We start from the raw sequence: 18,758 nt of genomic DNA on the forward strand, positions 1-18,758 counted from the left end.
TAAACAGTTCAGAGTTCCAAGTTTTTGAATGTTATTGTTTTGGTCAGGTTTTTGAGTAAACAGTTCAGAGTTTTTGAGTGTTCCGAGTAAACAGTTCAGAGTTTTGAATTTACGGAGTAAAGTGGTCAGTTTTTTATTATTATTATTATTTAGTTTTCAAAAATATGTTCAAAATCAATTGAACAGGTCCGAGTAAACAACTTGAGGATCAAAACCAATCTGTTCCGAGTTTTTAAGATGTTTGGGGCTCCGGGTTAAAGGCATTGGGCTCCGAGTTTGGGTGTTCAGTATTTTTTTGTTTAAAATCTGTTTGGTCTGTGTTCAGTGGTTCAAATCTGTTGGTTTGTATTCAGTCTTTTTAAATCATCTAATCTGTGTTAATAGTGGCTTCATCCTTTAGTTAAACATATTTTAACTGCGTATCATTGTTTAATCATTAAATGTGTTTTAATTGTTACAATTGTTATCTCTTGGGAATTCCTCGGTGGCTTATGAGATAGAAACGTTGCCAAAAGTTTACGGTTGGAGTTGACTATGTGTAAACTGCATACTGTTTGTTTGCTATCTATACTGAGACACTTGTTTTGTTGATATGTTTTGATCTACAGATGGCCGAACAACAACAAATTCAGGGTGCACAACCTGTTGTCGCAGCTGCCCCAGCTGTTCCTGTTAGGCACTTTATTCCAAAACATAATCAGATCGCTATTTTGGATGAAGCAATTCAAGGTGCCGCAGATTATGCTCCGGTCATACACTTTTTACGGCGCTCAAGAATATCTTATGCAATTTCGGAGGACGTGCAGTTAGTGATCACGTACATAGATGATTTTTGGCAGTCCGCAAGATCAGTTGATAACACTATTGAAGCGACCATTAATGGAAACCAAATTGTCATTACTGAAGATTTTATCCGTGCAGCTTTACGGTTCAGTGATCTAGACCATGGTAGAACATGTAATTCAAGGACTATTCGCGAGCGAGCAGCTCGAGCGTTCGGTTATGTTGGCCAGTTTCCTTCAAAGCAGCTTTAAAAAGGAATGATTATCGGTCAGTGGCGTTACTTCTTTCATGTGTTGATGCAGTGTCAAGCTCCGTGAAAAGCAGGGATGGATGGCATGGGTCATAGTCTTCTTTTAGGCATGATTGGTCTCACTTTCAACCAACCGTTCAACTTTTCAGTGATGATTCTTCAATCGTTTAAGTCACAGCTTGGTTATCGTGCAAATGATAAACGGCTTCAATTGCTTTATCCACGTTTTCTGACATTGATCTTCCGTCATCTACTTCCGAATCTCCCTTTTGGTGATCATTTGCCAGCCTATGCTATAACACCAATGCACAGGCGCATTTTCAAGGATTGCAGAAATCCTAAAGAAACAGTTCATGCCACTGTTCTTCCTGTTGTTCATCTGTTGCTTGGTGCTATGGTACAGGAAGTTGGATACAATCCGGAATTTGATCAGACATGGATTGACATCAGAAATGGTGTTGCTCAGTTGTTTGATGCTGATGTTGATCTTGTTGTCCCACGACAGCCTGGGGTGGTTGTTCAGCCTCAGGTTGATCTTCAACAATGTAACGCCTCGCATTTTCGTATTTTTATATTTTTAGAAAATTTAAGTTCGTTTTTCTATTTTTAGATAATCAGATCGGAAAACGGATTTTAAACGACCAACACCACATTTTACGTGATTTTTACCGTAAACGGCGAACGAACGCGTGAAAGTCTACCGACACTATATCACGTACAACCCAAAAATTTTAATTTACGAGGTTACGGATAATTCGGGTTTTGAAAATGGGTTTGTAAGTACGTTTGGGCCACTTAAAACACATGATTGGGCTTGTGGGCCTTGGGCCCAAGCCCATTAGAGAAACCTAGTCCATTTAAGAGTTCAAAAACCTATTCTCCCCATCTTTTATTTCAGTCGACACTTCCTTATTCCCTCTCACTTTTGAGCTTAAACCCCATCCACAAAAATTCATCTCATCAAAGCCCTATGTGCTCTCACCCTCTCTCCTTCTAGATCCGACATCGGTGGCTGGGGCCACACCTCTGGCTTCCGGTTATCTCTGCCAAACGCCACCCACAACACCTCCTCCATTCTGTTAACCACATCTGAACCCCTTCCTTCGACATGGGCAATCTGCCGACCACCCCCACCGATTGGTGGTGGTGTGATGACGAAACGAAGAGAGACAAAGAGAGTGAGGCTGAAGAGAGAGAGAGAGACTGTTGAAACGAGAAAAAGAAAGCGACGAAAAACGCCGCTTTCCGGCGACGAACCGTCGTCAGCGACGGAGCCGCGGTGGCGACAGCGGTGTTTGTTTCGACGGGAAGGTAAACCCCCTCTCCCCTGTTTTCCTTGTTCATTTTTATTATATATATTTTTTATGGCGATGAACTGGTATGCCAATGATTGACGATGATGCTGGTGGTGCCGTTTTCCGGTGTTCTACGGCGGAGGAGGTTCTCCGACGAACCGAACGGAGATCGACGGTTTGCTCGTTAATTTTATAGTTTCTCATTCCTTTGTTTTGCTCGTTAATTTTATAGTTTCTCATTCCTTTTCGACTCGTTTCGGTATATAGTTTCTCATTCCTTTGTTTTGCTCGTTAATTTTATGCTAAAACACAATAAATTCTGATGTATAATCGAATCGAAAACTTCGAAACTTACATAACAGTTTACGTATGTTGTTTTGTATTCATGAAGAAGAAAACTATAGTGTTATGTTCTAATAAAACAAAAGAAATAAAAAAAAAAAAGAAAAGCTATCAAGTCCCAATCGAATAATCAAACACAAGAACAAGAACGAAAGGAATAACTCTCCAAGAACTTTTATTATAACCAACAAAATATAACTCAAAAAACTTGATTACAATAACTCATAAACCATAACTCGGTTTATCTTCTCTTGACTCTTATCTTAATAATGCCTAACCCTACCTTGGTTTATATAGGCTACCCCTAACTTGGTGACCAAGACATTACCATATAACCCTAACTTGGTGACCAAGATATTACCAAATATAATTATAATGTAATTAGGAAACTTAACCAATTATGACCAACTTGTCAACATTGATCCCTCAAGTTCACCGACTTGTGACTTGAACTCCTTTTGTCACCCTTTTCACATCACCGACTTGTGATGAGTCGGGAATTACCGCCAACAATCACCCCCTTAATTTCCGACTCGAAATAGGTAGGCTCCAACATGTCTTCTTTGTCTTGATTCTCATAGAACTCATCTTGATCTCTAGCTGTGTTTTTCGCCTCCTTCCTAGCTCGAACATTCTTGTGACCTTGTACTCGACTAGCCCTTTTTCCAAGACTCGTCCTTTGGTCATAAGAACTCGCACCACCATTGACTCGGCTGCGATCTTGAGCAAACACCCGCTTTCTTGGATCATTAAATGTACCTCCTTGGATTTGAATCTCTTGCTTAACCTTTTCTTTGAATTCTTGAACATTTTTCTTTGGACTTTGAATTTTGGGTTTCTTCATTAAACTTGGATCTTTGAGAAGATTCTGACTCGTACTTGCTGTATCATCTTTCAGTTCAACTCTCTGTAGATCCCTACCCGCAAAATTCTTTATTCCAATCATGTTAGCTTGTGTACCGGGACTTGCTATCTTGAGGTTGATCTTGTACAAACGGTTTTTGGTCCTTGTCACCTTCATCATAAGTTTTCCTGTATCATCATGAATGGTTAGCAAATCACGTTTCATGTGAATGTCGCATCCACCTTCCGTTGCTTGACCAAGACTTATGATATTGCTTTGCAAACTCGGTATGTAGTAAACATCGGTTAACAGGCGCTTCTCCCCCGTTTTCCCTTCAAGTAATACCGATCCCTTTCCCCGTATATCAATACAAGATCCATCTCCAAACTTCACCTTTCCCGTGACACGTTCATTAAGTTCAAAGAAATAAGCTCGATTACCCGTCATGTGATTCGATGCTCCGTTGTCGAGATGCCAAGTGTCTTTCTCTATTGGCTCAGTCTCGAAACGCTTTGGATTCACCCATTCTTCATTTAGAATAACCGTCTCTTGATCACATCTCATCATGAATAATGATGGATCAAAATCATCGTTTTTAGCTAAGTTAGCTTCATCTTGTTTCTTCATACGATCCGGACATCCTGACGCGAAGTGGCCAAATTTATCACAACGGTAACACTGAATCCGTGATCTATCTTTCCTTCCTTTTTGGCGATCATTGGTTCTTCTTTGACCCGTTTGCTTTGACCCATGATCTTGACCGTCTCGGCTTTGACTTCCATCTTGGTCCTCATCATCCCAGTCTTGACGTCTACCTCGGTAACTAGAACTGCCTCGCCCACGCCCTCGCGTATTTTCATAGGATTTGGATTTCGAGGATGACTTACCATTGGCAAACATTAGATTACCTTGATTTTCTACTAAAGACTCGATACCCTTAATCCTGTCTTTGAACGTCTTCAGTCTACTGATCGCTTCCTGAAACGTCATAGTCTTCAAATCTGCGAATTGTTCAATTGAAGCTACAATTGGAACATACTTCACTGGAACGGAACCTAACAATTTTCTGGTAAGCTTTCTGTTTTCAGAGGTGGTTCCCAAACTGGCTGCCTTGGTAACCAACTGACTTATTGTGCCTGCGAAAGAATCAATTGTCTCTGTTTCTTTCATCTTCAAGGATTCGAACTCGTTTTCCAGTTGCTCAAGCTTTGCCTCTCGAACCCGTTCAACCCCAACATACCGTGTCTTCAATGCTTCCCAGATTTCCTTTGCAGTCTGAAACTGAGCTACCTGAAACACGAGCTCTTCGGGTATTGCTTGAAGTAGAAGTGCAACTGCCATGTCATCCTTTTTGGCATCTACCTCCTTTTCACCTGGTTCTAAAGCTTGCTGTATTCCATGAACCTTGAATACTGCCTTGATACAAATCGCCCAGATGTTGTAATTTGTTTCGGTTAACATTGGACATTGTAAACTTTTCTGTTGACCTCAACCTTAATGCACCTCCACCCAGTTCGAATATCCATCTCCACAACATTTTTTCGTGAGGACGGTAGGGACACTGTTCGTGAGGTCCGGAGACGGCAAATGCCCAGGGCAAATCGAGAGTCTCAAATTGAATTCCCGGCTGTGTTCTCTCCTGTCATGCCGTTTCAGAATGAGCCGAATGCTGAGGTACCCAACTGTGAAGTCCAGATTCTCGTAGCTGAGGTAAGGTGTACGGTAGATATGGGGGGTATAGTTGGAATCAACATGTCTGGCTTTGAAAACAACTTGGAAAAATCGATTTCTGATGAAGGTGTTCAGAACTTGGCCCAATGAAGATACTATCAGTCAACATTAGGGGGGTGAATGAGGATCATAAAATTCTTGCGTTGGGGGATTTAATAAAAAAGCAAAAGGTGAGGTTTGTAGCGGTGCAAGAAACATTGTCAAGAGACGGAATAAATATTCCGGTCAATAAACTATGGGGGAAGGGTACAGTGGACTTTGATTGGGTGAATTCAGACGGTAGATCGGGTGGTTTGTTGTGTATCTGGGATCCAACATTTTTCACAAAATCTCAGATTGTGCGGCATCATAACTTTCTGTTACTTTCTGGGAAGCTGCAAGATGGGGCGGTAATTCACTTCGCCAACGTATACGCTCCACAAAGTTTGCCCCTAAAGAAAGAGTTGTGGAACGCATTATCGGAAAAAATTAACACCTTGGATGGCATGTGGGTTCTAATGGGTGATTTCAACGCGGTGCGAAGTCCGGAAGAGAGATTTAATACGGAGTTCATTCCGGGTTGCGCAGAAGCTTTTAATGAGTTTATTGAAGACAATGGGTTGATCGAATACCCTATGGGTGGTAGGAAATATACGAGGGTGTCAGACACGGGAGATAAGTTTAGCAAGTTGGATAGATTTTTGGTGACGCCAAATTTCTGGGACCGGTGGCCAGATGCATCGGTTATGGCACTTCCACGTTGCGAATCGGACCATAATCCGATCACCCTCTCTACGTCGGTAAGTAATTTTCGATCCATTCCTTTTAGATTCTTTAATTCATGGATCGGCCGGGAGGGTTTTGAAGGGGTGGTGTTACAAGCCCTTCAGGAGCCTATATTACCAGGTCCTCCGGACCTCGTTTTTGCTGAAAAGTTGAAAAGGGTTAAGATCGGGATAAAGGCTTGGTTGTGTTCTGAGAGGGATAGGGAGAACATGGCGTATAATAATTTGGAATCAAAAATTGGGAATCTGGAGATCTTAATGGAACAAAGAGCACTATCGGATATTGAAAAGCTAGTGTGGGCTGAAAGTAAAAAACAGTTGCAGGATAAGCTTATTGCTAAAGCAAGTGATTTAAAACAGAGGTCAAGGGTAAAATGGGTGGTTGAGGGCGATGAAAATACAACGTTTTTTCATGGCATGATAAACAAAAATAACATTGATAGAAGACTGAATGGTGTAAACATTAATGGGGAATGGGTGACGGATCCGACAAAAATTAAATTAGAAGCTTGGAAATTTTTTGCCTATAAATTTCGAGAACCAATGCGACATCGGCCCGGTTTCGAGGTTCCAAACTTGAAACAACTTTCCATCGATGAGGCTTATGGGTTGGTGGTCCCATTCACTCTTAGTGAAATCAGGAATGCGGTTTGGGATTGTGGAAGCGATCGCGCGCCAGGTCCGGATGGATTTAATTTTGGGTTTATTATACACTTTTGGGAGAATCTTAAAGAAGATTTGGTGAAAATAATGGATGTCTTTTATAACGATGGCATCATTAACCGAGGATGCGGCTCCTCTTTCTTGGCTCTAATTCCTAAAGGTGCGGATCCCCTTTCTTTCAATGATTATCGCCCTATAAGTCTCATTGGTAGTATCTCGAAGATAATCTCCAAGATACTTGCTAATAGACTAAAAGGGGTAGTGGGCTCGGTTGTGTCCGAATGTCAATCCGGGTTTCTAACAAATCGAAACATTTTAGACGGGCCGTTGATTTTAAATGAAGTGCTTTCTTGGGCGAAAAAAGCAAAGAAAAAAGCTTTCATTCTTAAAATCGATATTGAAAAGGCGTATGACTCTATAAATTGGGATTTTATCGACCGGGTCTTTCAACAAATGGGGTTTCCAGTTGTATGGAGGAAGTGGGTGTGGGGTATTTTATCTCCTTCGAGGGCGTCGGTATTGGTAAACGGTTCCCCGACCCTTGAGTTCTATCACCATTTATATTCATTATTGCGATGGAAGCTTTAACTGGTTTTATGTCAAAAGCATCATCTGAAGGTAAGATAAAAGGTATTGCACTACCAAATGATTGTTTTAAACCCCGCTTATCCGTGTGGAAGTCTAAAATGTTGTCGGCGGGTGGAAGGTTGACTTTGTTGAAGGCAACGTTGGATAGCCTTCCGTTGTATTTCTTCTCTTTGTTCAAGGCACCGCAAGGTGTGTTGGATAAATTGGAGGCCCTTAGAAGAAGATTTTTTTGGGGAGGCAATGATGAAAAAGCAAAGATGGCTTGGGTGTGTTGGGAAAAAGTAATTGGTCCGCTTGCAAAAGGGGGTCTAGGTTTGGGGTCTTTTCGAGATATGAACATAAGTTTGTTGCTAAAGTGGTGGTGGCGTTTCAAACACGAAAAAGAAAGTCTATGGAGAAGAACTATTGTAGCAATCCATTCTCATGCGCATTCCTATTCATATCTACCAGTAAAGGAGGGTATATCGGGTACATGGAATGGAATTTTTAAAATTGAGAAAGAACTCGAGAACGTTAATCTGAATTTTGGGTGTTTGGTAAAGGCCGATGTAGGGACTGGGGATGAGACACGGTTCTGGTTGGACTGGTGGAGTGGGAATGGGCCGTTAAAAGACGAGTTCCCGGATTTATTCAGGTTGGAAAAACACAAACGAGTAACTGTCGCTTCAAGACTGGTGGAATGGGAGTGGAGGCAGCCGCTTGTCTCGAATACAGAACTGGAACAACTGCAGCGAATTACGGACCTGCTACAAGGTTTCGTGTTGTCTTCTGAAGTTGATAATTGGCTTTGGACCCCAGCAAAGGATGGTGTATTCTCGGTATCATCGGCACGAAATCTGTTATCAAGGTTTGCGGTCCCGTTTTATCCAGTTGATTGGGTCAAATGGGTCCCAAAAAAACTGAATATCTTCGCGTGGCGCGGGGTTCAAAATCGCCTTACGACAATGACCGGTCTTAAGAAACGGGGTATGCTTCAAGGATCGGCATTATGTAAGTTATGCGGCGAACAAGATGAGGATGCGGACCATCTTTTTGCTTCATGTTATGTGGCGTCGATACTCTGGCAGAAAGTGAGCTCGTGGTGCAAAATTCAGCAAGTTTTTGCTTTCACCATGAAAGACTTGCTAGAGTTTCATAAGAGCTCGGAGATCGAAGTGCAGAAAAGAGACTATGTTCAAACTATTTTTCTTGCAACGTGTTGGGGAATATGGAAAGCAAGAAACGAAAACATCTTCAGGGGTAAACGTGTCAACATCGATGCAATTTTCGGGGAGATGCAAGCGAATAGTTTCTTATGGATTAAATGCAGGGCGAAAAAAAGGTTACTGGAATGGAGCAAATGGGCGCGGTTCGAGCTATAGTGTAAGGCGCTGCAGTTTTGCTTTGTTTGGTTTTTTTTTATAGTTTGGTCATTCTGTATTTGTTTATGTGGTGATCATATTTGGAGTTTGGTCTAGTAACCCACTAGCCTAAGGTGATGTACTGTACTGTACTGTAAACTTTGGTGTTGTTTGTGAATGAAATTAGCTGTTCAAAAAAAAAAAAAAAAATCCTGAATTGAACCCACTTGTCCAACCCAACAAGACTTTTCAAACTGTTTAACCAAAGAAAATACTAACTTTTTCTTGATTTTCGATTCTGTATCAATAGGAAAAACCAAAACAAACTTGCTTGTCCAATCAAGATAAACTCTTGAATCCCAAAAGTCAAACAACCTTTGTTTATGAAAAAAACTCAACTTTGTTTTTTTTTTTTCCTTTTTCTTTTGAATCTCGTGAAAGCTCAACAGAAGTCAACCAACTCTTTTATATTTTTTTCTTTACTTGTGAAAACCACGTTACCTAACAAATAAGTCAAACGACCAGTACTTCTAGAATGAAAGTCCGACTGACCTGGTTCGATTGCCTTCGCATGTACAACCCACCCGTTTTCCGCCGCTGTAATGGTACCACACCGCTGCTCCGATGAACCAATACCACTAATCCCGGCTTTCTAGATCGCCGACCCGTTAGACTTCTTAGCCGCCGATTAAGAATCCGAGTACCCGTTTGATATCGACGATTGAACTTGGCTCTGATACCAATTCAAGTCCCAATCGAATAATCAAACACAAGAACAAGAACGAAAGGAATAACTCTCCAAGAACTTTTATTATAACCAACAAAATATAACTCAAAAAACTTGATTACAATAACTCATAAACCATAACTCGGTTTATCTTCTCTTGACTCTTATCTTAATAATGCCTAACCCTACCTTGGTTTATATAGGCTACCCCTAACTTGGTGACCAAGACATTACCATATAACCCTAACTTGGTGACCAAGATATTACCAAATATAATTATAATGTAATTAGGAAACTTAACCAATTATGACCAACTTGTCAACATTGATCCCTCAAGTTCACCGACTTGTGACTTGAACTCCTTTTGTCACCCTTTTCACATCACCGACTTGTGATGAGTCGGGAATTACCGCCAACAAGCTAGGCATCACAGGTTTGATGTTATAGCCAAGTGAGTTGTTGAAGTTTTCTTTTTGATAATAACATGCTATCATAATCGGAAATGCATCTCAAAAATAATTCAAACACTATGGTGGTTGTTTGATGTTCTCTAATACGAAGGTCATGGGCTCGAGGCAAACTTCTTTGTTACGTGATATCTACTATATATCCTCATATTAAACTACAAGTATTATATGTAATAAAACCACAATTCTTAAGATAGTATATATATTCTGTTCACATATATGTATAAAAAATAAGATGCTTTTTTTTTTCTTTTTTTTACTAATTAACAAATTAAATATCATACATCACAGCTATAGAGGAAAAATCACAATTCAAAAGATAGTATATATATTTGTTATTGATGTATAATGATATACTTTACTTTTTAATTAGTGACTTAAATATATTATTGGCTAATTTTGACGAAAAGCCATTGACGATGAGTCCAAGACTCTAGTTTTACGAGGAGAAGTAGCCAAGAAAAGAATCTTCACATTTCTTTTTTACTAATTTTGTTAAACGTCATTGATTTCTTACGATGATTAAATATGTTATTACAATTTTTTTAACCAATTCAAAAAACTAAATAGAACTAGTAAAATTCTATAATAAAACCATAATTATTTTTATAAATAATGGTTTTGTTTCTGTTTCCTTTTCCTTTAAAAAATTAAAGAGTAAACTACCATTTTGGTCCCTGTGGTTTGGGCACTTTTATCATTTTACTCCAAATCTCAAACTTATTACATATGGGTCCCTGTAGTTTGCATTTTGTTGCCATTTTAGTCTAAAACTCAAAATCTTTGAATTTTAACTGTTTTAATGACCCTTTTTTGTCCTTATCTGAAGGGGTAGTTTGGGCATTTAATTTTCATTAATGTAATTCAATTATTAAAAAAACCACATAATATAAAAGCCCCTTATTATCTCACACAATTACAACATCATCTTCAACCCCTAATGTCAGTTCATCTTCTCAAACCCAAAAATCATCTCCGACGATCTGCGATGATTCCGATGGACGACGATGGGGATGATTTTAGCTGTTGTGTTCGAAAAGAAGGCGTCCATTTTGATCCAGAAGTAAAATACGGTACGTATTTGAAGTTGATAAGCTGGATTTGAAAACCCCTTTTTCTGATTGAAAGTTTTTTTTCTTATTCCACAGCAAATCATCCCGATTTATTCACCCTGAAAGTGCACCATGGTGGTGATTTCACTGACGAGGATGATTTTGAATACGACGGGGGTAAGGTAGACTACGTTGATAATGTGAATTCCAATATGTTTTCATTGATAGTGATGAATGATATGTTGTTAGCATTTGGTTATTCAGAAGAGGATGTGGTGGTTTACCATTTTAGGGTTCCAGGGGAGGATTTAATGTTTGGTTTAAGGCCTCTAGGCACTGATAGTGATGTATTGAGAATGATTAGTTATGTTGGAAAAAACAAGGTGCTAAAGGTGTATATTCAACATGTTAGCAGGTTTTCAAAAAAGGATGTTCAAAAGGAATCTGAATATGTAGACCTTAGTGATCAGCAGGATGAAGACAGTGAGGATAGTGATCAGCAGGATGAAGATAGTGAAAGTGAGAGTGTTGATGGTAGTTATGAAGGATCCTGTGAAGGTAGTTAAAGACTGCACTTTGCAGATCTGTTTTGGTATGTTAAATGATGCATATTTGGTATTTGGGTGCACATTTCTTAGGTTAAATGCTGCATATTGGCAGATCTGTTTGGCTGCACATTTGGTGCAGATTGGCTGCACATTTGGTGCAAATTGGTAAACTGCACATTTGGTAACTGCACATTTGGAAACCTGCACATTTGGTGCACATTTGGAAAACTTCACATTTGGTGCACATTTGGAAAACTGCACATAGTGTCATAAGACATTACATGCACATGTTGGCACATTTCGGCACATTGTCATAAGACATTAGATGCACAACAAATTAGATGCAAATGTCGGCACATTTCAGCACATTGACATAACAGATTAGATGCACAACGCATTAGATGATTCATTACAAAAAGCCCCAAACTTTCCATTACAATATCCATACAAAAAGCCCTAACCATATTAGCAGGTCGATAGTACAGACCAAACTTACAAAATCCAAACACAAGTCAAACCTTAACCAGACTTAACATAGTAAAACATGAACAACAAAAAACTGAAACCTAAGATAACTTTAAGCATCTTCTTCTCCTGTGCCAATTTTTTAGCTTCTTCTTCAAGCTTCATGTTCCGAGCAAACATCTGTCTTGCGTTCTCTTCATGCCGCTTGATGGTGTCCAACAGTGCAGGAATCATCACAGCCGGATTCTCAATCTTCGGTGGCTCAGCCCAAGCAACGAATCCATAGCTTGATGGTTTGTTGCACCGGTAAAAACGACGACCTGGGTTTTGTGTTGTCCATGAGGTTCTCAGTGACGTTGAGGCTCCACAAGTGCAAACCACCATTGTCGTTCTTCGATCTCCTGTGGGTGAGGGTTTTTTTTTGGGTTTGATCTCTGGTTAGGTTAGGGTTTCGATGGGAACGTTGAAAATGATGAAGTAATTGTGTGAGATAATAAGGGGTTTTTATATTATGTGGTTTTTTTAATAATTGAATTACATTAATGAAAATTAAATGCCCAAACTACCCCTTCAGATAAGGACAAAAAAGGGTGATTAAACCAGTCAAAATTCAGAGATTTTGAGTTTTGGACTAAAATGGCAACAAAATGCAAACCACAGGGACCCAGATGTAATAAGTTTGAGATTTGGACTAAAATGGCAAAAGTGCCCAAACCATAGGGATCAAAATGGCAGTTTACTCAAATTTAAACCATTAAATCTAAACCATGATAATTAACACATTTTTATAATCCTTATTTAACATTGAATGTTATAATGAGATAAATTATATTATCTAAATAACTAATTTGTAAACCTTAAATACTAGGAATTATATTTAAATCTTAACAAATCGTTCTGTGGTATTTTAATTATTTAGGGTACTCGCTTTCGTTCCTTCGGAAATCCCTATTTGTTTTTCCTCGCATGCTTATCTTTAAGGAACCTTCAACGCAAACATGGTAAGCATACTCGACCCTCTTTTTTCGCTCGAAAGCATTTTTGGGTGTAACATGTATCAACTAACAAAATCCATTTTATACAATCAAACATATTCGACCACTCAATCCATCGAACACGTTGTTTGTTATGCTTAGGTTGTTTATGCTTGTTAGATTCAACTTGTTTATCCATGCTATTTGTTATGCTTAGGTTGTTTATGCATGTTAGTTTCAACTTGTTTATTCGTGCTATTTGTTACGAGTAGGTTGTTCATGTACGGTAGATTTAACTTGAATGTAAGTTGCCACATTGGATTGTGATAAACTTTTATACTTATACTTATATTCAAACTTTTATGCTCGCCAATACTTTTGTATTGATCTATGCTTTTAATACATGTTGCAGAATTCTGATGATGCAAGGAATCTAGTAGGATTGCCTAGAAACGCATTAAACTTTAATACTTATTGTATCGTATTGTATTCTCAAACATGTTGTATTTCGTTTCCAAAACTTGTACACGTAGACTAGGGGTCCCTCGCGGGCCGCGTAAGGTTTAAGTAAGGGTTTACGCGGGCCGCGTAAAACCCAAAAAGTTGCTATAATTGAGCAGGGCATGGGCTTTCATCTGTATTCGAAAATTTCATTCAAAAAACGAAGTCTACTGGTTAAATTCGAAATTTTAAGTAGGGAAACGCTGCTACGATTACAGGGTATTAACTCGATCACTGCTACGATACAATGTCTGATCGATTGAAACCGATCCGTTGGATGTTTAAGTGTTGCCCGAATCCGGGCTATACTTTGTCATTCGTCGTGAGGGTTTTGATTTCGTGAATTATCGTAAATGTTGTATTAAGTTATTGACCTAGTTTCGTGTGCATTATTATTTAACTAGGTTATCAGGCTAAAATCAGTAGGCAAAACTCCGCCCATCTAAAATTGCAATGTGAGTCATTCTATTTTTATTAAATACTTTCAAAAACCCTACTTGTTTTTAAAATTATAATTACATGGATTAAGTCTTTGTAATCATCAATTACTGCCGCTATGTAGGGTTTTGTATACATTACTTGATGCCCGTCACCATTGGACAACGAGTTAGCCAATAGGTGATCTGACCATAGTCACAGATACTGTCGAGTGACAAATACCAATATGGGGTAATTGGTTGATAGAAACATTGTAATAGCCCTTTATACAGTATATTATAACCTTGTGTCGTTTTGTGTAAAAAGAATGACTCGCCAGTATTTCCCCGCTGATAAAATCTTTTTAAACATGTTTCAGGTGACTTACTATGAATAAAGGAAAAAGTGCTGTGTAACACTACAAGCTTGAAGAAGTGGCTCAATAAAATAAATAAACATGTTTTTGTAAAAACACGGAATTTCCCTGTGAAATTTCCTTTATTGTAAATTATGGGGTTTGTCCCAAATCGTGAAATAAAATAATTGGACGTTTTCAGTTTTAAAAAGATCCTGTTAAAATTTCCACTTCCAAAATAAACAATACCACGGGTTTCTGTCACGCGGCTTCTGAAACGGTTAAAACCGAGTCTGGGGTCGTGACAGAAAAAGGTGGTATCGGAGCCACTGATTTAAGCCGATTAAGTATTTAGAAATACTTAATTTTTTTCATATTGCCATTTTGTGATTCCGTGAAAATTTAATTTGATCAATAAAATTTTAACTTAAATTTGTGTGTGTGTCTTCATGTGTGCTAACAACATGAATGAACTGTCGGAGGCACTCTGTAACTTTACTATCCATAGCACCGATATGGATACCACCAGGACTTTAACTGGCTATCAGCGGATGCTGAGGAACCAATGGTATTCCAGGCCCAACCGCAGGAGAAACCAAAGTCGAAAAAGAGGAGAAGAATCTTGGACTGGAAACGTGGGTGTAGGAAGAAGCCAGCTGCCCAGAAGGTTAAAAAGACTGAGGATCTTAAAGATAAAGGGAAAGGAAAGGAGATCGGGGAAAGTTCAGCGCAAGCCCAGGGAATGCCCCCATGGGAGGAGCTTGATCGCAAACTGGCAAATAGCGACCTCATCGGACATGCCGATGAAAACCTCTTCAATTACCCAGCTGAATCACAACTTCCAGTTAATTTGGTACCTGCTATCCAAGATCCTATTGTCAAACCCCGACCTCTACAAGGAGAGCTGGAAGAATGGTGGACAACTGACTGGCAATTTCAGAATCTCTTGAACAACCCTAACACCTATTTCCCACAGTTTGACCCTGAGCCTGCACCAAACCCACCTATGAGCACAGAAAAATTGGCTGAACTCCGTCATTATGGCGAGGAGCTGGTGGAGGCAGGAAATAGAATTAGGGATGTGGGAGAGAGAATCACCTGGAAATACGACGAGAGGGAGCGTCGTTTCTAGAATGCCAGCTGATTGTGGTTATGTGGTTGTGTGTTTAATAATAAAAAAATAATAATAAATAATAAAAATATAATCATGTAAAATAACTTAAAATAAAACTTTTGTAATATAACTGGTGTGTACGGATGCCTAGTAATATATAAAATATCAACGTCGCAAAGTCGACAATTTTGGTTATACGTGTTTATGTGTGTGATTGCTTTATTATGTTTGGTTGTTATTTATTTTGTGGAAATAAATTTATATTGATAATTATTCAGATGGAAAACGCGGAAAATCAAATCAATGAAGTGAATCAATCGGAAAAAATAATGAGGATCATTTCCTTAATAGACAAGATATAGAAAACATCGTCGCTCAGGGAATAGTTCCTTAATAGACAAGATATAGAAAACATTGTCGCTCAGGGAATAGCCAACGCTATCCCCGCAATTGTCGCTGCTGTTAAAAGCCCTGTTGAACCTTCGCAAGCCAACCACAACAAACGTACCCGTGATGATAATTTTAATAACAGTGTTAACGGAGGCGGCAACAATGATAATAATGTGGTGCAAGCCCCAATACTCAAGAAAATGAAAGTTGCAACACCTGGTTGCACTTATAAAGAATTTCTTGCCTGTAAACCCGTTGAATTTGCAGGCAATGAAGGGGCAACTGCTACACTGCGTTGGTTAGAGAAAACCGAAGCAGTAATTAAAATAAGTAAATGCACCGAAGAAGACAAGGTCATGTATGCTTCTCACATTTTCAAGGAAGAGGCATTAGAGTGGTGGAACACAGTACTGCAAGCCAAGGGAAGTGACATGGCTTATGTCATGAGTTGGGAAGAATTCAAACGATTGGTGGAAAGAAAATTCTGTCCCGAATATGAAAAAGAACAAAGGACCAATAAGTTCCTGAGCCACCGGATGGTGGATGTCGACTGTCGAGGGTATACCTCGAAATTCTTCGAGTATGCCAGAATTGTACCAACTCTGGCTTCGCCAGAACCGGTACTTATTTCTCGCTACATCTGGGGTTTGATTAGTGAGATTCGTGATATCGTCAAAGCTACGAGACCCCGCACAATTGACGATGCGGTGGAATTGGCCAATACCTTAACGAACGGGCTGATACGTACGAGAGAAGAAAATTGGAAAAAGGAATTAGGTCACAAAATTACCCAAGGGTTCCGTGGGGATAATATTTTCAAGAAAAAGGGAACCGGGCAATCTTCCACCCCGCTATTCTGCAAAAACTGTAAAAAGAAACATTTCGGAAGATGTAATGAAGTCTGCAGCTTCTGCAAAACTTTGGGGCACCGAGAGGAGGAGTGCAGAAAGAAAACAAGGGTCTGCTTCAACTGTGGAGAAGCTGGACATTTTAGACCAGACTTCCCTAAACTGGTCAAACCAGTTGACAACAAGGCCAAACCTGCAGAAGGAACTACCAAAAAGAACGCAAGAGCCTTCCAGTTGACTACACAGGAAGCGGAACTGATCCCTGATGTAATAGCTGGTACGTTTCTGGTCAACGACATCTACGCAAAAGTATTATTTGAATCAGGTGCAAACCATAGTTTTATAAATACTTCATTCTGCCAAGCTCTTAACCTACCCTTAACTAAACGTATACAAGTTTTTACGATCCAAACGGCAGATGGGAGTTATGTTAACATAGATAAGGTTTTGCAAGAAGGAAAGATAGAACTCTTAGGTTATAAATTTTCTGCAAACCTGTTACCTATGAATTTAGCTGGATTCGATGTTGTGTTAGGAATGGATTGGTTAGTAGCCAACCATGCTCGAATCCTCTATGATAAGAATTCCATAGAAATTCATACACCTGCAGGAGAAATAATTATGATTACAGGAGATAAGCCGCACAAACCATTAAAGTTCATTTCAGTAATGAAAGTTGCTAGTTATGAGCGAAAACAAGGAATGGTGTATATGATTTCGGTAATCATTAACACTAAAAGTAAGGAACTTCAAGAAATTCCTGTAGTATCAGAATACCCGGATGTATTCCAGAAGAGCTACCAGGATTACCTCCAGATAGGGAAGTAGAATTTAGGATTCATCTGATTCCTGGAACTACACCAATAGCCAAGTCACCCTATCGGCTAGCACCCACCGAAATGTTAGAACTGAAAAAGCAGTTAGATGAATTGCTAAGTAAAGGATTTATACAACCTAGTTCATCCCCTTGGGGAGCACCAGTGTTGTTTGTTAAAAAGAAAGATGGTTCGATGCGAATGTGTATCGATTATAGAGAATTGAATAAGGTTACAATTAAGAACCGATACCCATTACCTAGAATTGATGACCTTTTCGATCAACTTCAGGGAGCTAGATATTTTTCTAAGATCGACTTGCAATCCGGATACCATCAGTTGAAGGTACAAGAAGAAGACATACCTAAAACTGCTTTTAGAACGAGGTATGGTCATTACGAGTTTACAGTCATGCCCTTTGGGTTAACAAATGCTCCTGCAGCATTCATGGACATGATGAATAGAATCTGTAAACCGTACTTGGATAAATTCGTAATTGTCTTCATCGACGATATACTTATTTATTCCAAAAGTCAAGACGAGCATTGTAAGCATTTACATGCACTCTTAACCCAGTTAAGAAGGGAAAAGCTTTATGCCAAATTCTCAAAGTGTGAATTTTGGCTTCAGGAAGTACAATTTTTAGGACACATGGTGAATCACGAAGGTATTCATGTGGATCCCTCCAAGATAGAGGCGATGACAAATTGGAAGGCCCCGCAATCAGCCAAGGAAGTTAGGAGTTTTCTAAGATTAGTGGGATACTATAGGCGGTTCATTAAAGATTTTTCTAAAATAGCGGTGCCATTGACTAAGTTAACCTGTAAAACAGTCAAGTTTGAGTGGGGACCTAAGCAAGAAGAAGCCTTTAAGATTTTAAAGTAAAGATTAACAAACGCCCCAATTCTTGCCTTGTCATACGGAACAGAAGATTTTGAAGTTTACTGTGACGCTTCTAAACTAGGATTAGGATGTGTGCTGATGCAACGCAAAAAGGTAATTGCGTATGCTTCAAGGCAATTGAAAAAGCACGAAGAAAATTATACGACTCATGACTTAGAGTTAGGAGCAATAATTTTTGCCCTTAAGATTTGGAGGCACTATCTGTACGGCACTAAGTTTACAGTCTATACAGATCATAAGAGTTTAAGATACATATTTGGGCAAAAAGAATTAAACATGAGGCAAAGAAGATAGATGGAAATTTTAAGTGACTACGATTGTGATATTCAATATCACAATATCACGAAGGAAAAGAAAATTTAGTCGCAGATGCTTTAAGTCGCAAGTATCCTGAGAAGCAAAGACGAGTTCGTGTTCTTAGATTAAATCTTCAAGTAGATTTAATGGAACAATTGAAGAATGTTCAAGCAACAACAATTAAGGATGAAGCTGAAGGAATGAAAGGAAGGATAAAAGAATTAGAACAAGGAACTGGTGGAATTTGGAGATTCCACAAGAAAAGGATTTGGGTACCTAAGCAAG

At 39.1% G+C, this 18,758-nt stretch overlaps 1 protein-coding gene across 1 annotated transcript; it reads right to left on the minus strand.

The window, feature by feature from the left end:
- Positions 1-11,913: 11,913 nt before the first annotated feature.
- On the minus strand, positions 11,914-12,243 carry LOC110933012. The gene has a single exon (XM_022176254.1). It carries the CDS (start codon positions 12,241-12,243, stop codon positions 11,914-11,916), a length of 330 nt encoding a protein of 109 aa, XP_022031946.1.
- Positions 12,244-18,758: the final 6,515 nt, after the last annotated feature.

Source organism: Helianthus annuus, chromosome 11, assembly GCF_002127325.2.
Source record: "Helianthus annuus cultivar XRQ/B chromosome 11, HanXRQr2.0-SUNRISE, whole genome shotgun sequence".
Classification (NCBI taxonomy): Eukaryota; Viridiplantae; Streptophyta; class Magnoliopsida; order Asterales; family Asteraceae; genus Helianthus; species Helianthus annuus.

Excerpts from the sequence above, each read along its gene's own strand:
- LOC110933012 (XM_022176254.1), bottom strand. The coding sequence starts at position 12,243 with ATGGTGGTTTGCACTTGTGGAGCCTCAACGTCACTGAGAACCTCATGG.